The sequence below is a fragment of the Chiroxiphia lanceolata genome, chromosome 1 (assembly GCF_009829145.1).
Source record: "Chiroxiphia lanceolata isolate bChiLan1 chromosome 1, bChiLan1.pri, whole genome shotgun sequence".
In the NCBI taxonomy this organism is placed as follows: domain Eukaryota; kingdom Metazoa; phylum Chordata; class Aves; order Passeriformes; family Pipridae; genus Chiroxiphia; species Chiroxiphia lanceolata.
This window is the reverse complement of record NC_045637.1, coordinates 37,826,918-37,854,185: the sequence shown is the minus strand read 5'-3', so window position 1 is coordinate 37,854,185 and position 27,268 is coordinate 37,826,918. Positions and strand designations below refer to the sequence as shown.

General features: G+C 43.1%; 1 protein-coding gene across 3 annotated transcripts in view; it reads left to right on the top strand.

The window, feature by feature from the left end:
* Positions 1–27,268, top strand: part of CLVS1 (clavesin 1) — a 106,060-nt gene that overhangs the window by 74,689 nt on the left and 4,103 nt on the right. For all 3 annotated transcript variants that reach the window (XM_032695517.1, XM_032695507.1, XM_032695512.1), the window contains 2 exons: positions 10,502–10,612; positions 11,729–11,964. In XM_032695517.1, coding sequence (XP_032551408.1) covers positions 10,502–10,612; positions 11,729–11,964 — 347 coding nt within the window. The remainder of the gene's footprint in view (positions 1–10,501; positions 10,613–11,728; positions 11,965–27,268) is intronic.

The window sequence follows — 27,268 nt, the reverse complement described above, 5'->3', positions numbered from 1 at the left end:
GAGGCAGTCTTTGTACATCTTTTTTTGTTTAAAATCTCAGTACTGGACAAGAAATAAAGTGCTATATATTATGCTTTTCAGGACTGACTTTTTGAATGCACTCAGCTCTCTTCTTTCAACAGCCTTTTAAATCCTAGTGGATTTGCCTCAGTGTCATCTTGTTCTCTGCCCTAACTCCTTCACTCCCTGTGCTTTCAACCACAGCGTCCCACAAATCTACTGCACTTCAAGATGGGTGCAAGTCCTGACTATGGAGATAGATAGGAGAGAGAGTTTCAAATCAGGTCAGCTAAGAAAAACAGCAGTGTTTTTGCTAGAGTGGTTAACAGCACTAATTAATTTTGTTTAAATCTTAGCTTTTAAAAATTACTTTCAAAAAAGATCCCCAAGTTTTGCTTTTTTAAAAAGCGTATATTAAAAATAGAACATTTTTTTTTAGGTCAAATTATCAATGCCAAACAAAGCGCTCCTGGATAGATTCTTCCAGATGCAAGGGAATTAGGATGCTCCTTCATTAAAGCTGTCTTAATGCTGACCATTACTTTCTTTGGTGGAGGTACTCATTCTGCTGGTGGGCATTTTGCTTCAGAAGACCCTGCATTAAAAACTGGCTACAAAAAAACCTATTTCTTTATCACATCCCCAAAACTGAGACTGACTCACACCCACAAACAGCCACCAACAGCTCAAATGGAGACAAACAGCGCTGCTTTATCTCCTAGTGTTAAGGAAAGGATTGGAGGGAGGTCACTTCTCTCAGAAACCTAACATTTGCACAGGGACTTTCTTGTGACGATGACTTTGAGTGAGCAACCAAAGCTCGTAGGTCACAGTCAGGCAAGGGCTTGGCATTGCAGGGAGTGTGAAGCATCCCAGCTGACCTGAGGTCACACACTTCAGCCAGCAGCATCTGTGCTCATCCAGTAAGACTCCAGGCCAGGCTTGCTCTGTACTCAGCACATTTTGCCATTTCTAATTAAGCCCAAAACTACTTTCAGCTTTGATGATCTTCCTGCTGCTTTTTCCTTCCCCCACAACTAGTTTCAGACGTTCACATTCAGTGAGATACAGGAATAGAAGCGACTCATCTTGCAGTCACCCTCACTTAGGAAAGCTGAATATAAACATGTTCCTGAGCTACAGTTTACACCAAAAATCAGGACACTGGAGACAATTTAGCTCGGTTTGCTGGAGCTGGCTGCAAAGATCATAGCAAGTTCTTAAACTAACTCTGAAAAACAGCCTCCAGCTAATTCATGTCCCTTCCCATGCTGCCTGTGACCCAAGATACCTCTCCTTAACTTAGTGAGTGACTGTCACTCTTCCTCCGCCACCAGGAGCATCCTGATCTGGCCTTTCCTAATCTGACCTAATCTAGAGCAAACTGCAGCACCTCAGTTGCACCCATGGATAGGCTACTTCCAAATTAGTGTGTCACTGCTTTTTGTTGCACTATTTTTTAATCACATTTTGAATTTGTCTCTTCTCTGCGTACCTCCTCAACCAGCCCCCTGAATTAACCTGCTGTTTCTCTGTCAATATAATTTATTCACCTCTTTTTTTTGTTTGTTTGTGGAGGGAGCCTTAGTCTATAGCTTAAGTGTGTGAAACAGGGGTACATGCCAAATAAAAAAGTAGCACTAGGGTATGGTGTCAGTCCAAAAGAGTCAATGCTTCTGGGAAATTTTCTGTTTCTAAATTATTCTGAGTGGATTCAGTAAAGGGTTTCTCGTAAAAAGGTTGTGAAGAAATCCCCTTTTTGCCCCAAGGTTACAAGTATTTTGTTAGACCAGATGACATGACAGCATGATTCTATCAGGACAAATCAAAGTTTACTGAGCAAATCTGTGTTCTATAACCTGATTTATTGGTGCCATCTGCCAACACCCAAGAACAGATGCTCTGTAGGACCTCAATAGTGTGTAATAATGACTGGGAGAAACCCACTGCAAATGACTGAATTTTAAAAGTTACCAAGTGTAGCAGAAGAGATAACAAACATAATGAAAATGTTTAAGAGAATGCATCCCAATGTTCATTTTTCAGTTCTACTTCTCTGGTAGAAATACTTAAGAGCATCCTCATCTACATATGTGGGCATGTGATGTAAAAATAAACTAAGCACTCACGATTTCCTGTGATTTTGCTCCAGTCCTTTGCTACCGTGTGCTTCAAAGAAAAAAAGAGCATTTTGGTGTGAGCAGTTACAGCCACAACTTACCCAAAATCAATTAATTGCTCACGATTGCAATAATTCTTTTACGATCATATTCAAGCGGGTCAGGACTGCTGCACTGCTAGCACTAATGTCTTTTTTTTTAATGCTTTTCCCCTACTCTACAGCTATTTCCAAGCCCTGTGTACTCTGAGGGCATGCCAAGGTAGAAGCAAACGATTTGCAATCATTGCCACCGGCAACATTAATTTTGCATTCCCATCTCTTCAAAAACACAGGGGACCAAAAAGAGATAACAGAAAGACGAGTAACTTGTCAGGGTGGAGATTGGGAACGTGCCTGGGATCAGAGCAGGCACTGCAGAGGGTGAGAGGGAGCAGCCTTGGCTCCTGCAGCCCCAGGGAACACTTGCAGAGGTGCAGGAGCAGCCCAGTCCCAGGGTTCTCATGGCTCCCGGTCCTGCCTCTGCCTCCCGCTGCCGCCTGTCAAACTAAACATCCAGCTAGTAGGAGCTGCATTAAAATTAGAAACTGAAGCTGTAGTGATGGGGGAACACTTTGCCTTCTCTCCTAGCAGGCACTATTTGACAGCCCTCTCTGTCCATACCTAGGGTGTTACATGGAATTCCATTTAAACATGCTCAGGAACAGGTTTTTGATAGAAACAACCAATATCTGGCAAAGTCATAAAATCAGGGAACAACTTTCAACCACTGTCACTCTTTCAGAGGCTGAATTTGGATGCAGAGGTGGAGAAAGGAAAGCCTCCTTCCCTTATTGCACCAATCCATTAAAATCACACACTCAAGGATATTCTCCATGGAAAAACTATGACTGAACTATTAATAAAAATCTTCCTGAACTATTAATACGGTCTGTGGGAGCTTTAATCCACTATGGAGACTGATTATATAAGTGCACAGGCATGAAGATGCTGTTTTTATCGTCAGTTTACATGACCTTTTGCTTTAAACAGTTTTGTTTATGACTGATATCTTCCTAAATCTGAGGGAAATTATTTTCTTCCAAGGGGAATTATATTTGGATTTGCAATAAACTGGCAAATGTAGTTGAGATTGCAGTTCAATGGGATGGCAAGGTATGTTTTCTTTTCTATTTGCAAAGGGCAAAGGTTATGAAAACACCTTAAAAATGCTTATGTCTCAAAATTCAGGTGTTCTATAACCTATAATATACTATAATATATATATATAACTTATACTATAATATGGGTACTGAGCTCAGGTCTTTGGTCTATGATGCCAGTTCATGCAGTTTGAAAGGAATGACCTTGAGCATGAGGTTGGATTCATTAGTTTTTGTATTCCAAACATTGTTTTACTTTCTTGACACACTTTGGTGTGAGGAGATGATGGAAGATTATGTTGATTTTTAGCTTTCAGGCAGTCCAGAATACCATAGTAAAAGGTTTCTCATGCAAACTCATGCCAAAAGAAATAGATGTTGTGATGGCAAGAACAGGCAGAAATAAAGAAAAACTGTTTCTCAATCATCTCATAGATATCACTCGTGAGCTACTTAATGGAACATTATTTAACAAGAGCTTTCATTCCCAGACTCATTTCAGTTCAGAAATTTTCCTGCATGGGAGGTCTGAGCAGAGAAGGGAAACACTGTTCTCTGTAACATTTTGCTCTATCCTGCAAGGCTGGAGACACTTCTCCAATCTGAAACAAAAGATATATTAAGACCTGTATGGATTTGGGGTGCCTCTGGCAGCTCCACTGTGGCACTCAAGTGTTCATTTCTTTCTCTTCTTTGGGGATGATAAGGGGGAGAATAACTGAAAACAGTAAAGAAACAAATATACAAAATAAAACAAAGACAAACTAGACAAAAGTCCCATCAGTGACACTGGTTTCATTCAATCAACTCAAACCCTGTGTTTGGACAATTTTCTCTCTCTCGGCTTGCCTACACTGCTCCAGGAAGGTGCCACTGCAGCGTGGTTAGATATATTCCTTGTTTTAGCTCACTTCAGGTCCCAATTAAAAAGGCCTGGTCTGATTCTGGAGTAAGTCAGCTGCCCAAGAAAATATCTGGAGCCCTTTCACTGAAGTGTGAATTGAATGAGCGGACAGTGAATTGGATTGAGAACTGGCTGAACGGCAGATCCCAGAGGGTCATAATCAGTGGCAGAGGGTCGAGTTGGAAGTCTGTCCCTAGTAGTGTCCTCCAAGGTTCAATTTAACTTATTCATCAATGACTTGGATGAAGCGGCAGATGCCTCCTCAGCAAATTTGCTGATGACACAAAGCTGGGAGGAGTGGCTGATACCCTGGAGTGCTGTGCAGCCCTTCAGAAGGATCTCAACAGGTTGGAATGATGGGCAGAGAGGAACAGTCTGAAATTCGACAAAGGCAACTGCAGGGTCCTGCATCTAAGGAAGGGTAACCCCAGGCACCAATAGTGGCTGGGGGATGACCTGCTGGAAAGCAGCTCTGCAAAGAACCTCAAGGTCCTGGTGGACAACAAGCTGTCCATGAGCCAGCAGTGTGCCCTCGTGGCCAAGAGGGCCAAAGGTATCCGGAGTTGCATTAGGAAGACCATTGCCAGCAGGTCGAGGGAGGTGGTCCTACCCTTCTCAGCTGTGGTGAGGCTGCATATGGAGCACTGTGTCCAGTTCTGGGGTCATCAGTGTGAGAAACACAGAGCTCCTGGAGTGGGTCCAGTGGAGAGCTACAAATATGATTAAGGGACTGGAGCATCTCTCTTACAAGGAAAGGCTGAGGGAGTTGTGCCTGTTTAGCCTCAAGAAGAGATGACCTCATCAGTGTATGTAAGTATCTGAAGGGAAGGTGCCAAGAGGATGGAGTCAGGCTCTCCAAACAAGAGGCAATGGGTAGAAACTGATGTACAGCAAGTTCCACCTGAATATGAGGAAGAACTTCTTCACTGTTCAAGTGACCGCACACTGGAGCAGGCTGCCCAGAGAGGTTGTGGAGTCTCCCTCACTGGAGACATTAAGAACCGTTCAGATGCAATTCCATGCCATGTGCTCTGGGATGACCCTGCTTGAGCAGGGAGTTTGGACCTGATGACCCACTGTGGTCCTTTCCAACCTGACCCATTCCATGATTCCCTGCTATTGCTGAAAAGCAAGTTAGCTAGATTAGCACTGGGTTGGATGTGTTTATTCACACTGCAATTTCACCACTGAGCAACATGCTAATATGTCCAGCCTGGTTTTCAGATAAGAAGAAGTGCCCAAAAATAATTAGACCAATTCATATGTGCTATATTTCATTTACACCATTGAAATAAAATGTTAATATATCCTCAGAACTGGGTATTTTTGTCAAGGAATCAGGTCAAGAAAAGGCTCCATGATCCCATAGTCCATTTCACAGCTGACTCCAAAAAATGTACCTCATTATAAAATACACCTTCCCAAGGAATCACAAGTCATGAGAAATCAAAAGAGAATTCCTAAAAGCAAAAGCTCTCCAGCAGAAAATCAATTTCAGCTACTTTCACCTTGCCCCAGGGAAAGCATCAGAGACACTGAGTGGGGTGTGGGAAACGTCTCATACATCTTCCTGGAGCTGCACAAGGCAGACCTCCAGACAGGAGCTTTTCTTTCCAAGACAGCTCTGCTCTAATTAGGGACTCGTGTAAAATTAGTATGTTGCAGTTCCAGATAGTGTCTGGATGATTCCCACATCAAATTTCTTTGCTTTAAAAAAAAAAAAAATTGTCTTTGTCCTTGCTCTAATTGACAGCCTTACAAATGCAGGTGGACTGAGGGATGAAGGTCAAATTGAGTTTATTGTGCTTAATAGGGTGAGGAAAAAAATCTGGCAGAAATTTACACACAGAAAGAAATGTTCCTTGGTGTTTGTTATTTTTCCTGACCATCATGTTTCCTTTTCAAGGGTCTTTGTGCATTTTTGGATGTACTTTCAGAACAAAAAGAAAGCAATTGCTTTTAAATAAAATTGTTATATGACGGGCTTTCCTGTACTACTTAATCTACAAATGTATCAGACAGAATCTAGTTTATAGACTCAACAATCTGTATTGAGTGGACATAATATTAATTTTCTATATAGGAAAGTACATCCTGCTCCATAGTCGACCTTTTCCATAGGCAGACTGCCAGTTTAAACTTCTGGTTGGTTCCTGTAGTTCTCAGTATTTAGACCTTTCTGGGTAACATGGCATTGTTAAGGCTGGTCAACATGTTCAAAAAAAAACAGGTTCTCCCTTGGAAATGAAGTCCAAATGACATTTCTCACCGAAGGTTATGATTGATATAATTTGTGCATTCCACTGAGAAGGCAAAACAATTTTCTTTTTCGGGTCGGTATAAATTTCTGTGTCTTAAAGTTATTTGTTTGCTTCCCATCTCTCATTTACTGTTTTGTGCTTCAGACTCAGACTGTGTCTTCTACACTGACCTGTGCTGCTACAGTTCAGCCTGGAAACAGTTATGGCAATTTACTCCCAAAGAGCAAAGGTGTGCAGAACTTCTTCCTTAGAGATACAACTTGTGAGATGGCAGCCAGTTTGACAGACACAGAATTAATAAGAAACATATAAATAAATAGAGAAATAAATAGAAGAGATAGGTGTCTGTGCCTCTTTTTCCCCTCATGAAGAAATTGTAGACTGCAATGATGTCTCCCCTCAGTCTCCTCTTCTCCAGGCTGAACAAAAAGTCACCTCAGCCACTCCTCATATGGGTTCCACTCAAGGCCCTTTGCCATCTTTGTTGCCCTCCTTTGGACACTCTCTAATAGCTTATTGTCTTTTTTATATGATGTCACCCAAAACTGCACACAATATCCAGGGTGAGGCCGCATCAGTGCAGAGCAGAGCAGGACAATCCCCTCCCTCGACTGGCTGGCGCTGCTTTGCCTGATGCCCCCCAGGACACAGCTGGCCCTCCTGGCTACCAGGGCACTGCTGACTCATATTCAACTTGCCATCAACCAGGACACTCAGGTCTGTTTCCAACATCTTATTCCCCAGTCTGTACATACCTCCAGGGTTGTCCCATCCCAGGGCCATAATCCGGCACTTTCCCTTGTTGAACTTCCTGTGGTTGGTATTGCCCAGACCTCTAATTTGTCAAGGTCTCTCTGCAGGGCTTCTCTGCCTTCGAGGGAGTCAACAGCTTCTCCAAGTTTTGTATCATTTGCAAATTTGTTTAGTGTCCCTTCCAGTCCTATGTCCAAGTCCTTTATGAAGGTGTTGAAGAGCACAGGGCCTAAGATGGAGGTCCCTGCAGGACCCTACTAGCGACAGTCTGATGTTACCCCATTCACTGTTACCCCCTGTGCTTGAACTGTGAGCCAATTGCTCACCCACTGCATGATGTGTTTATCCAGCTGTGTGCTGGACATTTTGTCCAGAAGGATCCTGTGAGGGACAGTATCAACAGCTTTACTGAAATCCAAAAATATTACATCAGCTGGCTTCCCTTGATCAACTAGGCAGGTTACCTTTTCATAAAAGGAAATCAGGTTTGACAAGCAGGACTTTCCTGTCATGAAATCATGCTGACCAATTACTGCATTGTCTTTTCAGATGTTTTTCAGTACTTCCCAGAATAATCTTCTTCATAACTTTCCCAGGCGTTGAAGTGAGACTGACAGGCCTGTAGTTTCTGGGGTCCTCCCTCTAGCCCTTCTTAAAAAGTAGGACAATGTTCACCAGCTTCCAGTCAACTGGGACGTTTCCGGATTCCCAAGACTGCTCAAAAACCATTGAGAGAGGTTTGCAGTGACATCAGCCAGCTCTCAGAGGATTCTGAGATGAATCTTATCAGGCCCTAGAGATTTGTAAGGATCCAGTTGGACTCAATGATCTTTGTGGGTCCCTTCCAACTCAACATATTCTGTGATTATGTGATTCTGTGAAATAAATAAATAAATAAACAAAGGTAAACAGGGAACATTCCATTTTGTCTTAAGATTTTTTTAGAATAATCTGTGAAAAGTTTCAAATCTTAAAATTTTCATTCCCATGTGCGAGAAAGGCACCCAAATATGTGAATTTTACATGAGATGGCCATTTTATGGCTCTGATCTGCTCTAAAACACAATTTTAGGTTATCACACGGTAGAAAATCACTTTGGACTTCACTTCATACTTCTGTCAGGCCATGTTTTTTCTAGGTGGGCTCGGATTCTCTGCAGCTGTTTCTTGGCTCATTCCAACTGAAGTCACTACAACTTGCAGCACTGCAGTAATTTATCTCAGTCAGAGATGCATCCCTAAATTCTAATGAATATTCCAATAGCAGTGGAAATACAGTCATCTTTATTACAAATGAACACCTCAACAGAACATCCTTAAAAAAATCGTAGAATCATAAAACAGAATCATAGAAAGGCTTGGGTTGGAAACAACCTTAAAGGTCATCTTGTTCCAATCCTCCTGGTCATGGGCAGGGATGCCATTCACTAGATCAGGTTGCTCAGGACCCTACCAAACCTGACCTTGAACACTTCCAAGGATGGGGCATCCACAATTTTTCTGAGCAACATGTTCCAGTGCTTCACTACCCTCTGAGGAAGGAATTTCTTCCTAACGTCTACTCTAAATCTGTCCTCTCAACCCCTCTTTACCTAGCTCTCTCAGCCTGTCTTTGTAGGAGAGGTGCTCTGATCCTCTGATCATCTTTGTCATTATTTTCTGGACTTGCTCTAACAGGTTCACACCATTCTTACGTGAGGACCCCAGACAAGGTGGGGTCTTAAAAGCTCAATTCACAAGTTACTAGAATTTAAAATGGGATCACTTGTGATGTTGCACTGCTTGTCCTCCTTCAGGATGGCCTGATTACCCAATAGTCTTTCACAGAACATCTAATATTGAGACTTGTAATGATTTCAGGTCAACTGACCCGAGTTGGAAGCAGCTGTATAGCAAAATACTGTACAGCAAAAGAAAAAGGTATTACTTAATGCCTGTGGCTGCTCACAAACATTACCTGAGTATCATTTAGGATGACTGCCATGGCAATCCATGGCCAGTGCTAAAAAGCATGGAGAGTCCTGCTGATCTGCACTGCATGACAGGAGGTGGTGGATGCATACGTAATGCTAACCTGGGGAAAAAACTGACCTTGAAGCAGTACAGAAGCTCTACCAAGCAGGTGTATAAGAGGATTTTTCATATCATCTCACAAATCCACCCTGTACTCTCATCAGCTGTGCTCAATCTCTGATGCTCCAGAGGAGAGCGGGAGAAAACCCCAGGACACACTGTGCTAATTGTGGGGGGAAGGAACCTACCTGCATCCCAGAGCCAAAGCCCTGAAGGAAGAGACCTGATTATGTTCTGCTTTACATGCTGAGCTGTAGGGGTTAGGAGCACACACAGGATGAGAACAGCTTCATCAGAATCTCCTTTCACAGTGGAGAGATGGGCCTCTCTCCTCTCCCTGGAAGCGTATTTGCACACAGGAGCAGCAGTTGTCCCATTATTTATGCAATGCAAAAAAATTCTAGGGTCTTCCCTGACTGACATTTGTTAGATAAGATCGTGGTACAAAATACCCTTCACAATATACAATAACCTTTAAAGACATGCCAGCAACCTCCTATGAAGCATGCCAGGCTGGTGGAGCGGGGGTAGGATGCTACAGCGAACACCTCGCCAGCAGGACGTTACATGCATACTAATGCCGAGGGTGTTTGAGCTCACCCTGGCAGCGAGAGCGAGCGCGGCTCCAGCAGTTTCCATGGTGCTGTCGTGGTGCGTTCTCCCTACACCTTCACTCATCAGCATTTCCCACCCATCCCCCTCCCTGTAATAAGCTGCTTGCTCACCCCGAAAGGTCAGCCATTGTAATGATGATTTTAGCAGGGGGAGGCAGGAGGCCGAAGGGTGAAAAGGTGAGCGCTGAGCAGCGATGTGCGTGGGAACTGGGGGCTTGCCTTGCACTGCACAATGAGAAATTAGAAAGCTTCCCCTCGAGGGAGCGGTGCTTATCAACCCCCTCTCACTTCCCAGGCCAGCCCAGTCAGATGCCCTGATGGAGTTAAAAAATGTTCATGCTAAGTGGTTAGAGACTCGACTCTAAATCATAGGCATCTCATCGGCAACTGATGCATCAGCGTGTGGAGGGGCGAAGGGACTGCCTCTGCCAACAGAGGAAACTGATACAAGCGTTTCCAGGCGTCTGTTTTTGTTTTTGTTGGGTTTTTTTCTTTCTATTTTTCTTCTGCCCCCTCCCAGCAAGCCCAGTGCTCGTCTGCAGATGGAAAGAGGCAGATTCTTCCTCTGACTTTCATCCTATTGACTGCCGGAGTAAAGCACTGCGACTCTTAACTGCCTTTCTTTCTTTCTATAGGACAGCTTTCCTGCACGTTTTGGAGGAGTCCATTTTGTCAATCAGCCCTGGTACATCCATGCCCTGTACACGCTAATCAAACCGTTTCTCAAAGACAAGACAAGGAAAAGGGTAATTAGATGGGGGTCGGGTGATGGAGGGTGGATAGGAAGCTGCAGACCTGGAGTAACCGAGTAGCTGCCTGCTCTCTTCTTTTTCTGTCTGCATTTTGCATATGGCCTCAGAGAATTGCTGCTGTTTTTAAACCTTAGGGTTTTCAATGGTCTGGAATAAATCAATAACTCTGCTAGGGACCGGAAACCCGTTGTCACTAACAAAGTGTGGATACATTTTACTGGGACATGCCCAGGGATAGAAGAGAATCATCAATGTGGAGGGATTATCAGGTCTGGCTGAAGTTACTTGCAAGTGAAGGAAACTTCAGCTCAACTCTTTTTGTTGGAGTAAAAATTCCTATTTCATTCCTTCAGGAACTTGACTGTTTTCACATGGTGGTAACTCACATGTTTCCACAAAAAAATGCCCGTGTCTGAAGGCTGTTTTCTGATACTGCAGAAGAGGCAGACCTTCTCCACTGAAACCCATGTGAATTGTGGTCTGGCAGTCATCTTAGCCATTTGTTCTCTGCAGTCTATCAATCAATGACTGGATCATCCCTCAGGAGGCCCCAGAGCCCACCCTGAGTTATGTCTGACTAGGCAGGACAAGGATAGAACCAGCCTGAAAGCAAAGAGGGATTAGAGAGACAGATGGCTCTGAAGCAGCGCAAAGTGGCAACACAGCCTGGTACACCCCCGGGAAATGTCAGTCCTGGAGTGCAGAGCTGGTTACCCTCTCAGATGCTGAAGACCTACTCTTCACATCTACTTTCAGTAAGCTCTGTTGTCACCCTTTTCTTCTCACTTCTCTAACCTCTTACAGTAGCGATAATCAGTCATAACTCCTGACTTCCACTTCTCCTGATCTGGCACTTAAGAAATTGAAAGTGTCATGCGCTAAAAGCAAGGCAATCGGAGTTTTCAGAAGTGTTTATAGTGCCAGGGTAACTCTTCAGCTGCCCACCCCAAAGCTAATACCCACCTCCTCATCCACTGAGGGCTTTAGAAATTCCCACCTGAAACTGCAGTGTCCACTAATGACACTCCACACCTCATTAGTGCTGCTATTATTGTGCTTAATGAAGTAAGGAATCGATGATGACTTTGAACTTTCTTTTATTTGTTAAAGATCTTTCTTCATGGTAACAACCTGAACAGTCTTCACCAGCTAATACACCCTGAATGCCTGCCCTCCGAATTCGGGGGGACTCTTCCTCCCTACGACATGGGCACATGGGCTCGAACGTTACTTGGTCCCGACTACAGTGATGAAAACGAGTACACCCACACCTCCTACAACGCCATGCACGTGAAGCACGCGTCCTCCAACCTGGAGCGGGAGGCCTCACCCAAACCCATGAAAAGGTACAGTACTGCCTTTGAAATCATCTCTTCTTTGGCTCTCTGAACAGGTTTGGCATAAATCTCACAGGAAGGGCTCATCTGGCTCAAAGAGAAGCTGTAATCTGGCAAATGTTGATGGTAGGGAGCCCTTCACCCTGGACTGCGCTCATGGTGTGGTGGGAGAAAGGAAGCCTCTCAGTGGAACCGTAATTACTTGTCTGATTACTGTGCATGAAAATGAGGGGAAATTAATGAGCCTCTGCACAGAGCATTACAGAAAGTATATCAGAGTGAGATGCTGTTCTATACGGTGCAGTGCAACCAGCAGCACTGCTTCAGTGCTGGTCCCTATTACTTGCTTCTGCTTTGCTGCTGCTGACCCAGTTGTTATCAATAAGGGATTTACCTCCTTAGAAATGTGGCTGTTGTACGATGAACACCACTGCCCTCTAAAGGGAAAAGGGGTTGGTTTTCTCCGTCTGCTTCTGCTCCCGCTGGCTTCATCAAGCCCTGCAAAGGCAGCTGCAGAGCTGTTCTTTTAAGAGCTCTGATTTTAGTTCTAGTGATTGTGCATTTAGCTCTGAATGCTCAAAATAACACCTCTGGAGAGTATCACCCTCAGCAGTTTGGACTGATTCCGGGGATGCAGTCAGGAAGCTGGATACCTGGTACAGGGTTGTGGGTGGTATGGCTTAGCCAACACCAGCTGCAGTGAGTGGTGGCCAGGTCGGCTCCCCTGTGTGAGTGTAACATCTGCGCTCGCCTCACCCTTGGCATCCCACTCCGTGAAACTGCTTTCCATGGAGATCGCAGTGATGCTTTCCTCGCTGCTGCCACTTGATGAGTGCAGTGCTAACAGCCACGGCATCACTCTCTCTGACAGGGAACGGCCATCATTTTGTCACAGCAAAATCAAAGCTGACAACACAGACAAGCCATAATGTCATGCAATTAATTTTAAAAGTCTTTCATCTTCAGAGGAAAAAGAAATGCATTCTTGATTCACAGCTCCCTCCCAGGTCAGAGGGATGCCACACAGCTGTGTCTGCAAAGTGAGGCCTCGTGCAGGAAACACAAACACTTATGACAGACATCAAGGGCTCACAGGGCCGCAAGACTGAGGGGCTATGAACTGCAGCCATTGCACTATCAGTTGCATTGTCAGCAATTCTTACTACTGACTGCCAGCCAAGAAGGGGAGCTGGGTTGAGTTTACAGAGCCTGTCCCAGAGAGCTGATTTTAATTATTATTTTTTTTAATATTGACAGTGAAACAGAATAATCTTAGAAAAATACTGACTAAATATTTCATTGTTATTAAAACACATCTCAAGAGTATACGTTTTAGCTTTATAGAAAGAAATTTGTAGGTTTTTAAAGCTCCAAAGTGTTAAGAACTGCTCACAGGTAAACCTTTGCTGAGGAGAGGATCTGGGACTGCAAAGGAGGGAGGATCTTATCATGCCCTTAGGGAAGAACCTCGGCTTGAAAATTAGTTCAGTGCCAAAAAACCATGCCTTGAGGCAAAGCCTTCTTTTATAATCTGTTCACTAATACAAAAGAACATTAATACAAATATGGGGAGTGGATGAATCTAATTTGTCATGTTGCCTCTGGGCAGACTAGATCTAACTTTTAGCCTAATTTTGTTACTCAGCAGTTAAGTCAACCATCTGATCTTGCACCCTGTGGTCATTACTTGTTGTTAGAGGTGAAAAGTTCATGGCTTCAACAGATTTTCCCCTCTGAGTATTTGCTTTGATTCTTCTTCCCCTGAAATTATGGTTTGGCCTAAGCATAGGTAAAAGCCTATGCTCAGAAAGCATGATTGTGTGCTTTATTAGATTTGTTAGACCAGATTTATATCTAAGGCATCTTAAAAGGTCTCCAGACTTCTACCAGCAATACCTGTCTTTATATAGCTCCCCTCCTTGCCTCTTCAGGTTCATATATCTCTAAAACAATGAGAAACTCAGGCTATGGCTGAGATTCCTGGTTACTCCAGGGAGGTTTACACTATACATAGGTGATCTCCTAACATTATTCTTCATCTTAAATATAAGACCCTCACAATCGTCCTATCACTTCTCCCCTTATTAAAGCAATTTTGAAAATTGAAAATCTCTCCTTTACTCACAGCATACATTCTTAGGTAACACGTTAATTTTGTGTTTCTCTGGTGAAATGTTGGGTTTAACCAAAAAAAGGTCAAGGTCACTGACCTTTTCTTTAGTAACTTATTCCTCTGAAAGGGGTAAATATATAAAGACTGAGCCTTCTTAAGTTTCTGCAATTTAAGGATGAAAAGCCTTGCTGAACAATTATGGGTCCTCTTCTCTCTGACTTCCCAGGTATCACTGCAGGTTTACCTGCCCAGTAATCCACTGCAGGGAAGGGCAATGCTTATGGGAGGTGGATTTATCCAGAAGTCTGGAGCTACAGTGGTTGTTCCCCTCTATGGCACTGTCCTGCTGCATGACATGGTGCAGAGTTGCAGCCCCTCCTGACTCTGTGGCCACTTGATGCAAAGCCACACAAGTGCATCCTTGCTTGAGCTGCCACTGGACCAGTACTGTGTGAAAGCATTCTTAATCTTTGAGCTCACTGCTGCTATAGTAACTGAGTCTTGCACTCTCACCACAGAGAAATGTCCCTGTGGAATGAAGGGCTGCCATCCCCTACAACTAAAGATTGTTGTCACCCTGGGCACAACCTACTCCAAATATAGTGTGCAGAAATTTTAGTAGCAGAGATGCTGAGAAATCAAGATATGATTTATATATCTTGAAGAGAAGTGACAGGATATGGAACCAGAGAATAACTGTTGTAGCCACTTAATCTCTGTTAGCAAATGAATGCAGTGGGAGAGAAAGAGGGAATTTTAAAGACGTGTCTGAGACCAAACTGAACTCATGGTCTGAAAATAAAATAAATCTCAAAATGCAGACCAGGAAAAAACACAGCACTAAGCAGCAGTAGGGGGGGGGGGGGCTGAAGCTGGAGCAGGTACATGCCTGTATCTGAGTTCAGGACTGGCAGCAGTGCTTTGGCTCCCATCATCAGGACGGGTGCATATAAATTGAAACAAGTTCACCTGAGAGTTGTGGGAGACTGAGGAGAGTGGAGATCATATTTTTTCAGCAAGAAGCTATAGAAGACAGTGCTTTGTTCAGTCTCTCAGAGCAAAGGTTGAAATGGATTTGAAGGGAATAAAAACTGGGAACAGAGAAACAGGTATTTGAGAAAAAGGACAACTCAGGCATGGAATCAAATAGGTATAAGCTGATCAAAGTATACCTTGGCTGCAAATGAGAATTGGTTTGCTAGTTATCAGAGGACTGAAACAGCGTGCCAGTATGACAGTCTAACTGATACACAAGTGAAAGTTCTAATATGAACAGTTGAATATGAAGTGGCTACGGGAGATTAGACTTGCCTGTCAAAGTCTCATTAGGTTCCAATTTCTGGGACCAGAATGCAACCTTCTTCCCATTCACAGGCAGGGGTGGTTTTTCCCTGTGACTTGAACTTGCACAAGATTTATTCTCAAAAAAGAGTCCTTGTTGATTTCAAAGAATGGAGTCATTGTAGATGGGGATAAGGATTGATAATCCTCTTAGAAAAAGACTGCCACTGACTCCAGCCACTGACGCAATCTTAGAAATTTTGAGATTGACAAGTTTCTATAATTTGGAAAATCTTTAATCAAAACCATTGCAATTTTTCCACCAGTGGCCACATGAAGCCCCACTGGGGCAAAATCAAAACAGTGGAAATTGCACTCCCATCTGCAGTGTTATCCCAGAACCCAAGTACTGTATGAACAGATGGGAAACAAAGCAAAACAGCTGATGACTCCACATAATGAGTCTTAATGGCCAGGGGGAGGGGAAGGAAGCAACAATAACAAAAATTCATTCAGAATATATGTTTATTAAGATTCAGCTCAGTGAAGTCTGAAATGGACAAAGTAGTAAACATGCAAGGCAGCACTGATACAGTAATAGCAAAGTTTGTTTAATCCAAGATCTTGGCCGCATCCATTCTACAGTCCTGCAAGCAGCAATGGCAACAGATCCTTCCCCTGTCTTGGGTCATCTCTTGAAGGGCCTGCATCCACACAGGGAGCCTGTCACTTATGAGCTTTGAGATTTGAGAGCAATGTAAATGGTGCGGCAATTTGGCTTACAGGGAAGAAAGTCACCTCCCTTTCAGCTGTGGCCAAATATTCTGTGAGCCCTGATGGTCAGAGAGGGGCTTTGGTTTGCTTTAATCAACAGGGAGCTCACACAAAAGCAAAGCGGTTTTGCCCGAGGCATTCATGCTGGCTTTTGTTGATGAGCTGTTGTTTTTAGGAACAGCTGGAGGTTTTATCTGGATGTGCAGTTTAATGAATAGTTATGGTGGGTGGTTAAGCCTAGCAGTTTAAGAGTCAGGGGCTGCTCTCTACATATCACTGTGCCAATAGGGCATAGTTTTTTGGCCAGCCACAGTGGGAGAAGCATGCCTGTAGTTATTCGAGTACCTAACTGCAGTGGGTGAGCATCCCTAGTTGGAGGGATGGATTCAGTGACAGGGGAAGATGTGAAAGAGCTCAGTTCTTTGAAGAGTTTCCTTTTTACCCCAGTGTCACCCTTGCTCTTACACTCAAGTCCAGCAGCAAAAAGTAAATTGCAGCAGCACATTACCTCCGTGTCACTTGCTTCTGCAGCTGCATCTGGGTCACTTCTTGATGTCTGAACTGGGTCTTCATCCAAGTGACGAAGAGTGTTCTCTGCCTTTGCTTGTTCCCTGTGCAGGCACCAAGCACAGCTTGTGAGCTGAATGTTCTTTCTCTGCCCTCCCGGGCACCAAAAAAGTGCTTGCTTTTAGCTTGCTGCTGGTGCAAATAGGCCTGAAAACCTACTGCAATTTACAATTGCCCTGCAGAGAAAGGAAATTTTACCTAACAACTACATATTTATTCTGGCCAAACAGTCTGTACTGTTTAATGAAATTTATTTAATCAAAGTTTAATTAATGATAACTTTAATAAAATTTGGGGTTAAAAATTATTCTTAGGATAACATGGGTTGCAAGAACATTGCTATCGCTGAGTCAACCTTATTAGAGAGTCAGTAAATTCAGAGTTAGGCTAAAACATTTAAACTAGAGCCAAACACACTAATTGTGAAAATGTACAACCTGTGTATTAAGACACCATTACATTTTTCTGCTCTGAAGTAGAAACTAATAGAATCATAGAATTATAGAACCATTTATGTTGGAGAAGATCTTTAAGATCATCGGGTCCAACCATTAACCCAGCACTGCCAAGTCCACCACTAAACACTTAGGTGTCCCTAAGCACCACATTTACATGTCTTTTGAATACCTTCAGGGATGGTATCTTCACCACTTCCCCAGGCAGCATATTCCAATGCTTGACAACACCTCCAGTGAAGAAACTTTTCCTAATATCTAATCTGAACGTCACCTGGCATATTTGAGGCCGTTTTCTAAAGGACTTGGGCACATAAAGAGGTAATGACCTGCCTAGTGGTTTATGAAAAGCCCTCATATTAGGCATTTTGAAAATACAGCAAAAAATCCTGTAAGAATGCATTGCATTGCATTGCATTCTAACTCAGTGCTGTTGAGTTAGAGCATGTGGATTTTTATGTCCTAGATTAGAGTGAAAGGTTTTTAAAGTACAGATTAGGGTTTGCCATTATTGCCTCCTGATGTGTGCATTTTTAAAAACGTGATATTCAAATGAACTTGTTGCTGAAACTAATTGTTGTTTCTCAGAAACAGGATCCTGCTTCCAGAAGGAAGGGTATTACAACTGGTACACACTAATGCCGACTGGAACAGTTTTAGATCCAAAAGGGGCCATTCATGGGGGTGACTTATGTAAGGTTTTTATTTATTCAGACTGGTTCCTCCATATGCCCAGCTGGGCTGTGCAAGGCAGACCTTTCTAGTTGTTATCCTTAGTGTGACCTTAATGTTCCTTTGCCATATGTTTCTGCTTTTATGGGTCACGTTTTATGTCGGTTCACAGTCAGCACCAATTAACTGCAGAAGTAGTAAAATACCAGCAAATAAAAATCAGTATGAAAATGTGTGAAAACTTCCCACTGCCCATGGATGGCACCTAGGTTGCTCTGCTTGTAGCTGGGGTGCATTTCTACCAGTTTTGGAGGAAAAGAAAGAAACTCCTTGTGATAAAATAGCTTTATAATATGCAAAACCTATGGTGCAAGGCTTACATTCGTTATTTTATTATAAATTATTTCAAACAATGGAGAATTTCTAAATACTTCTGCAGAAATGCTTCCCCCATACAGAGATGATGAATGAGACTCATCTTGATAATAAAGCAGATGTTCCAGGGACATGCATATCGTGTAATGCATACATTACCTAGTAATACAGATTATTAGCTGTTGAACAGTTTTATAGCTTTTGACCAGAGTTCTGCTCATACATCAGAGAGAAATGGAAAGGAATTGGTGGATCTGGCACATTAGGAGGTCCTAGGGAAGCTGCAGTAGAGATGGTTCAGAATACCCTCAGGAATAAGCAGTGAGAGAAGCCAAGGAGATCCGAGCTGCAAAGCCACAGCTGAAACACGGGCAGGAGGGATGGATAGTTTGGTGCTGGGGATGCCTGGGGCAAAGCAGGAAATCAGTTGCTGTCTGGGGACATTGGCAGCATGGGTTTCATCTGTTTACAGCACTCAATTCCCAGTGCATGGGTGCACAAACACAGGCTGGAGGTGGGAATGGCAGAACCAGTGGTGTTCAGTCTGCCTAAAATATTGCATTGTAAATTATGTCTTCACCTGGCTATAAATTTGGCAAAAGTTTAGTAGTTTAGATTAGAAACATGACAGTTAATAAAACAAATGGTTTTACACTGCTTATGTCTTTTGCTGTCCTGTGAAAAATCCACCTACATCTGGCTGAATTACTAGCCTTTGAAAGGGCAATTCACACATGCCCTGTAGAAACATATTTAATTTTAGCATTTAATGGCCCCAAGGATTGCCTCATGCTTTAGCTTGGCCTCCCAACATAAATAAACTTGTTCAGCTTTAGTTGATGGTTCATGCCTGCAATGTGCATCTCCTGTCCAGGCCATGGGGTGCAGAGGGCTTTTGCAATTACAACTTTTACTTGTGATCACTATTGTCCCTACATTAGGCCATTCTATAGCAAGACATGGAGCCAGGATTTGGAAGACTGACACCCCTTGTTCTCAGGGTTGCATCCTCTCTGCTCTTGGTAGGAGAATTGGAGAGATGAGGATTTAGCGGTGAACCCACCTGGGATACTGGGCACTTGGGTCACTGGGCTGGAAGCCGCAAGGCAGACTGAAAGATGAGGTAGGCGTTACGGACTGGAAGTAGCTGGGCTAGGATGCACGCTTGGTGGGCAACCATTTGCTTGCTGATGGAGACCAGGAGTGATCCTTTGGTTCAGGCTGTTGGGTGTAACACCGGAGAAGCAGATCCTGTTCTCACGCTCCCCCTGAGCCCTTCTGTCAGCCTGGCAAGTAGTATAAACCAAATTTCACACAGATGGTGAGATTGCATGTTGCTTATTTTCAACCTGCCAAGCTATAGACTTTGGGGCATAGAAATATCCAGCACATGCTTTGAACATTCATGCTGTCATTTAATGCTGAGGACTCTGCAAAATCAGACCTTCAGCATTGGGAAATGGGCACCCCATATTAGAGGAACACTTGTACCCTAATCTCACTGCACTTCAGCTCTCCATGTGCAAAATGAAAATTAAAAGAAAACCAACTCTCACAGTCATGTTATGGCAGTAAATGAATTAGCATTTAAGAGGCACACAAGTGCTACATTGATGAACTCCACAGAAAAGCTCAGGAGAGAATTAACAAAGGCTATCTTCAGAGCAGGCTTGGACTAATATGCAGCAAATGTGTCACAGAGCCACACACTGAACCACTACAAGAAAGCAAAATAAATAGCCACTTACTAGCACAGCACTGTCTGAGTTGAGCACTGAGGGAGGAAAGAGCTCTCTGAGAAATAAGTGTGTGCCCTTGGGGCCAGGGAGCAATGCGAGGGTCACAACACCCCCACACACCTGGCCAAGTGACTGCTGCTCCCACAACCTATATTTTGGCTTTTCACACTGTGGTGGTGCTTGACTTTCCAGCCTAAATAGTGCATCTGCAGGGTTCCTTTCATGCTGTAGTGCTGTTCTTGTTAAGGACAGGAAACTTCTGATGTATGATGGGGAAGTAGGAAGACTGGTCCCCTCTACTCTCAGGGCTCCAGCTGCCCTGTTACTGCCACACAGCAGTGAAGAGACTATGATTCAGTGTCTGAGATTTTGAGAACTGGAGTCACTGGAACGGGAGCAAAAAAGGCAGGTTGAAAGATGAGGCAGGAGTAAAGGACTGGAATGTCTGAACAAGGGGACTTGAAGCTGTTGTGCTAAAAAGAGCATTTGGTAGGCAAAGAAATGGGGATGAGTGGGAAAAGCATGAGTGGTGATGACAAGTGCATGTGTGTGTGTTCATGAATATTCATAAAGTTTGGGAAGAAATTTTTTCATTACCTGGCCTGAAATTCATTTTTTAGATATCAAATTCTGCATACTTTATAGTAGCTCTGCTGAATCTGCTGTACATTGGTGTTTGCTGCTACAGTGCTGTCTTTATTTGGTCCCACTACTAGGCTTACCTTTTGATAGGTGACATATGAGACTCCAGGGGATTAAGGGTCTTCCAGGAACTCCTGTCTCAAGCAGGTTCTCCTATTCCTTCTATGTGACAAAAAGTATGTGGAAGACTCAGTCTATAGCAGAGAAAGGAAACAAAGAGGCCAAGCTCCCATCCGTGCCTTTCTCCTGCCCGGGACTTGGGATTGTGACCTAGGCAAAATCTTGACACAGAAGCTCAGAGCACTTAGAAGTGGGAGATGTATGGCAAATCCACACTGATGAAAGAAGACTGAGATGTGCACCCTAGTTCCCAGGTTGGTGGCACAGACCAATTCCTGTCTGTATTACCCAGGGATAGCCTCTGCCAGAGGAGTCTGGCTGCATTTGCCCTGCATAGTGCCTAGCTCTTGCTCCCCTCTGGGTCTCAGTGTCCTGAACATATGAGACTATATGTGCTGTGTCAAATACTTAAACATTTCTGTATGTTTTCATGATTCAGAGTGTCTGCAGCAAGCTGAGAGCTGTGTCATAGCCCACCAGAGAACTGGTTTTACAGCAAGCACCTAAGGGTATGCACTGCACCCCAGGGGCGTGGTGTGGGCTAAGGGACAGGTCAGGACTGGGTGCCCAGCTGGCCAGGCCACGGTTAGAGCCGAATGCGGTGCAGTGTCATCCCTATCCCTCTCTGGTGCACACCCTGCAGTGAGCTGTGCAGTGGAGACAAGCAGCTGTGGCCAGATGTCTGGAAAGGAAAGGCATGGAGAGAGCTGTCAGGCATAGGTAGGATGAGGGGTTTTGTGCTGGGCTTCACTCTGCAGCAGTTGCCTTTTTAGCAGTGCAGGTGCACTCACAGTGACTTCTTCACACAATTAGTTAGTTAGGCACAGATCTGGGCCAGGGTTGCCCCTGACTTTGATGTGCCAAGGCACTACTCAGAGACCTCTCCCTAGGGTGTGTTCATCACGAGGGAGAAAGGTGATCACTGCTCCCACAGTGGCCATAAAGTCAGCTTCCATTTGAGAAGTGCAGCAGCTTGCCACTGCTGTCCTGTTGGCTAAGCCCTGGACTGGCAGTAAGGTTATGCCACAGTTTTTATGCTGCTTTTCCCCTTGACTCACAATGCCAGTGGATCACTTCACAGCCCAACTGTGCCCCTAGATATTGATGCTGCTGCATCTCTTTGCAGTGCTGTGGTTGGTCTACCAAAGCTGCCACTCCAGGCAGGTCTCTGCAGCACAGTACTCTGCTATCTTCATGCAGAGTTGTGAGCCAGAACAAGGAGAAGCTGCAGACTTGCACTGGCAAGAGATTTGAGCAGGGCTTATGAGCCTGGGCAGGGAGCCACATGTCATGGCTCCTGTGCTGGGGTTGTGCACTGCTGAGCAGGGCTTGTGGCATCTGCCCACACCACCTGGGAAGCATTTCATTTTTAAGTGCTTTCAATAACAAAAGAGCACCTTTCACACTTGTACATCTGCATTGTTTCTGTGATACTGGGGAACAAGCCTTGTTTTTCCCGCTTGATAAAGCCATACACTGAAGGTATGTTGCAGAACACACTCTGAGGTGCTGCACCACCATCTGCAGTCTGATGGGAAGGGAGGAGGGCAGAGAAAGAAATGCCTGTCAAGACCTTGTCGATACAAACATTCATGGGTGTGATTTTAAAAAAATGCGTATTATGTTTTGTAAAGGGAATTAATAATTGGGAGATGAAAAGCACTGAGATACTGGTGAAATGTGAATGGAAGTTGAGGAAAATGAGCAGATGGAAGGTAAGAGTTAGAAAATAGAGTCACACTGTGATCTGCAATGTGTCACTCTGAGAGTTTGAAGCCTCCTGCTCTTACGGAAAAAAACATGCCACCCTCCTTTTTCCACCACAAACACCCTGAAAGGAAGGCCAGTACAAACACATCCTCACTCCTGTGGGCTGCAGCACATCAGCATTGCTGTGATGAAAAGCATAAAAGGAGGGATCAGAGAACTGGAAGATGTCTATTCAGACAAACATGCTATGATATTCTGGCAGTTACTGTTAGCTCAGTGCAGGATTTTGGGACTGTACTTTTTATGGGAAACAAAACTGATGCCTAACAGACATCAACTCCCGTGAGCTGAACGACAGCAGCTATACTCTGACAAAAGCCTCCTGAAACCAGTGCAGCTAGAACGCCTGCATCCAGTCTGCTTACATGGTTTTTGACCGAACTGGAGACAGTTGCATTAAAGTGACCACACACATAAAGCCATCTGTTCTCTTAGATATTGATGTACATACCTATGCAGTGCTGTCATTTGAAATATATGGCTGGCCTGCTGGAGAAACAGCTGGGTACTGTTGATTTTCCAGATTTCCAAATATTCTTGCTGAACAGTATAACAACCATGGGGGGGGTTGATTGACGCTTTAAATGGACCACACTCAGATGGTACCTAGGGTTCAGAAGTGAGACTTGGAATTCATTTCTCTTTACATTTTCACTTTGCTCTCCTAAGCAAGGTTATCTAGCCTTGGAATCTAGGGTAGTAAAGTCTATGGGCATTGACTTGTCTTTTAATTGCTTTGGATTTTTAGCTCCCACCCCACTGTGATCATGTACTTTTACAGGAGTTAAGTCTCCTGCATGGATCATGTTAAAGAAAGACAAGCACAGTGTCTGCCAGCTTAGGGCAGTGACCCTATCCATGGGATACAGTTGTCTACTTTTGCTCAAATTTAAGTCAACCAGATCCTCCACAAACAAGCATCTTTCAAACTGGTTCCTGAGAATTTTTAGCTGAAAAAGGAGGAAACCCAGAAGTCTTTGAATTCAATTATGTTCATTTAAAATTCCAAAGTTGCAGGACAAGTGTCACATTTCTGGTGAGTATTGAAGGTAATATAGTGAAGGTGAATATTAAAGGTGTGAGGCAGTCCAGGCCATGATATGTATTGCCTCACAAGTCATGAAACCTGTTCTTTCTGGTGTTAACAGATGAGAACTCATCAGAACAGGGACTTGAATGTAGGTAACCAATGAATCATAACTTTTAGACCATATGTTTAGAACAGGTCAGATGAATAGCACCCTGGGAATGTTTATTTCTCTCTGTCATTTATCACACAGTGACCATAGATGTCTGATGGTGAGACACATCAAAACACAAGTGACTAAAATGTATTGATAGGAGGAGTCGGCCAATGTAATTTTTGTTTCCTGCTTAGATGGTTAGTTCATTCCTTGCTCAGGTCAAAATGACCTCGACATGTCTTGAATGTTAGAAACTAGCTACATTCATTCTTCTAAGTGTAATTAAATTGTATGATTTTAGGCACTATGATGGCCTCTTGGCCTCCACCTGTTACTCCAGAAAGATAGGAGTCCTCTACAAGTCTTATAAAACCCAGAGTCACAAGCTTCAGTTGTTTTAGATACCCTAAGGTGTCTTAAAAGACTGTAGGTACCTATGTTTAGCAGCTGAATGTCATCCACACTGTAAAAGTTGACACCCTAAAGGCATAATGAGCTTGGAAAGAAAATAATTGCCCTGTCATGATAGAGAGAGATTACTTGGGATGGTTAAGAGAAGTTGGTATTTCTGTGGGCACAGAATCACAAAAAGGTTGAGGAAGACCTCTGGAGATCTACCCACTCCCCTGCTCAGTGCAAGGTCAGCTAGAGCAGGTTGTCCAGGACTGTGTCCATCTGGATTTTGAATATCTCTAAGCATGAAGACTCCACAAGCTCACTGAGCAATTTGTTTCAGTGTTTGACTATTCCCCCAGTAAAAAATGGAGGTTCTTGTATTTCCATTTGCATCTGCTGCCTCTTCTGTCACCAAGTACCACTGAGATGATTCTGTCTTTTGTATTCTACTACTCCATCCCATCAGGTATTTGAACGCACTGATATGGAAAGGCAGCAAAATAAAAACACTTCTACATGGTGCCATGAACAACTTTTGCTTGCCATAGGATACCAGCAGAACAGTATCCACTGCAATGAAAGGGCCAAAGCTTAAACCCTGCTTGACAAACAAGGAAAGTTCTGTACTGCTCATTTACTCTTTTAAATCAAAATGGCTTAAATTGTTGTGCAAGCAGGTGCTTTGAATGCAATGATGGTTGCAAATTACAGAAACTAGTCAGAGAAAAAGTACTTTGGTGTCTGACTGCAATTTATTTTTCAATAGCAGGTTAAGGAGCAATTAGATAACCAAACACAAGAACCATGATCAGATTCTATTTAAAAATTCAAAAATGTAGTTATGAGGTCCTCTGAAGAAAATGTTAATGCAGTTAAAACAGGTAGCAGTACTTTTAAAATAAAAACTAGTCTTTGTCCTAGGTTCAATACTAGAGTCAGCACACAAACCCCCCTAAACAGTGTGTAAACTTCCGCATACCCAGAATGTTACTGCTTTTCTTGAACGGAATATGTCTGCTAGATCCACAAAACCAAAATTAAACCAACATGTAATGGTACTTCTTCCAAATAGTATTTGTCTTATGTTAATTTCTACAGCCACAAAATACAGGGGATCTCAGTGCCCTGAGCTGGAGGACCACGACTGTGAGAATGATCACTCCCAGTTGACCCTGAAATTGTGGGGGATCTGCTGCTGCAGCTGGATCCCTACAAATTTATGGGGCCTGATGGAATTCATCCTGGAATCGTCATAGAGCTAGCTGATGTCATCGCAAAACCTCTCTTGATGATGAGGGACAGGCACTGATCTCTTCACTCTCGTGACCAGTGACAGGACTCAAGGAAATGACATGAAGCTGAATCAGGGCAGGTTTATGCTTGATGTCAGGAAAAGGTTCTTCACCCAGGGGGTGGTTGAGTACTAAAACAGGCTCTCCGGGGAAGTGGTCACAGCACCAAGCCTGTCTGAGTTCAAGAAGCATTTGGACAATACTCTCAGGCACATGATGTGATTCTTGGGGTGTTCTGTGTAGGGCCAGGAGTTGGACTTGATGATTCTGATGGGTCCCTTCCAACTCAGCATATTTTATCATTCTACAGTTACTATCAGTTGAAAATGCTTTCTGCAACAGTCACCTGTTGCAAATCATCTTTTCTCTGTCATTAAATAAAGTATAGTTATAAAATGCATATTCCAGGATGTTCTAGACTAGTAGAACATATATCTTGTGCTAAGTTATTACATTAGATTTTGAACTGCATTGACATATATTGCCAAAATGCTTTTCCAAGCATGTACATTTTTAATATTTACCACAAATTAAGAATATGAAATGAGTGTTTTAAAATCCTGTTGAGAATTGACTTATTTTCTGTTTTTCTACATAAAACTTAAGTTAAAACCAAAACTGGAAGCATTTTTCAGAAAAAAACCCAAAACGATGTATTAGGAAAATGGAAATCCAAACACGAGTCCTTTTTTTGTGGTGTCTTAGAAAATAGCAATGATAGTTGAAACCATGACTGTGCCCTTCAGACAGATGTGAGAATTGCTTATTTTAGGATATATATTTCTGCTAAAAGCAGCTCTTAGCAGAAATAGAACAGAAATTGTTGCTGCAGAGCTTAGCAGATACAAAAATCTCAATTTGATCCCTCTTCACATTATTCAGAAAGGCTGGGCATAGCATTTGAATCATTTGGCATTTTGAATTTAGAGGTCAGGTGGGTTACAATGCATCTACTTGATGCTCTGGCTATTTTGTCTCTGTGTGAAAAGGAATAGCATGGGACCTGCACACAGAGCTTGGCATTACATTTTTCCCAAGGTAGTGTGAATCCAAGTACCAGTATGGAGGAGAAAATGGTATCTTGCTGTTCTAAATGCAAGAAGTTTTGTGTATGCAATGACATGAAAGCAGAGGTGATCAGCTGTGACCACAAAGGGCAAAATTGTGAGATTTTTCACAGTTGACTTAGAAAGGAAACTTTCTGCTGTGTGCTGGCAAATGCTGCAAAGGATATGCAACTTTTTACATCCATTGAAGGGCAGTGGATCAGATAGAAGCAATACATTGGTGACAAGTATTAATCAGTACTATTTAACAATAATTTAATCTAGTAATCCAGAAAAGAAAGTAAAAACCTACTAATGCTGTGATTTAAATCCATTCTGTATCAGTTTTGAAGCCATATGATTAGTTTTTACTGCCACGTACTAGAAATATATAAATTGCCATTTTGCATAATGTCCCAAAACAGTTGCTTTTCTATATTGAAATGCAATCATAAACATTATGCATGTCATATATTTGTAAGAAATATGCAGAGAAAACATTTGGGCAAACAAAATTTTCTCTGAAAATTTTGGCATAAAATTCTCCCATTGAGCAACCAGTTTTTATTATCTTTCTTTGGAGATTTTTTTTTAATGAAATTTTTTTATTATGCTTTAATGAAAGCTCCAGGCATAAGAATAATTATGATACAAGTTATTCACAGTCATGGTATTCAATCCTGATCAAGTGCTACAGTACCAAAGGATGTAATTTATTAAGGATTCTCATCAAAAGAGAGGTGACATCTAATTTCATGAAATAGCTAAAGTTTAAATGAACGACTGGGAACCACAAACACATCATGTAGGGAGTGAGAGCTACCCCTAATTATAAAAAGCTAACCATGAGAAAACTGGCTCCTTAAAATGATACTACGCACTATGCA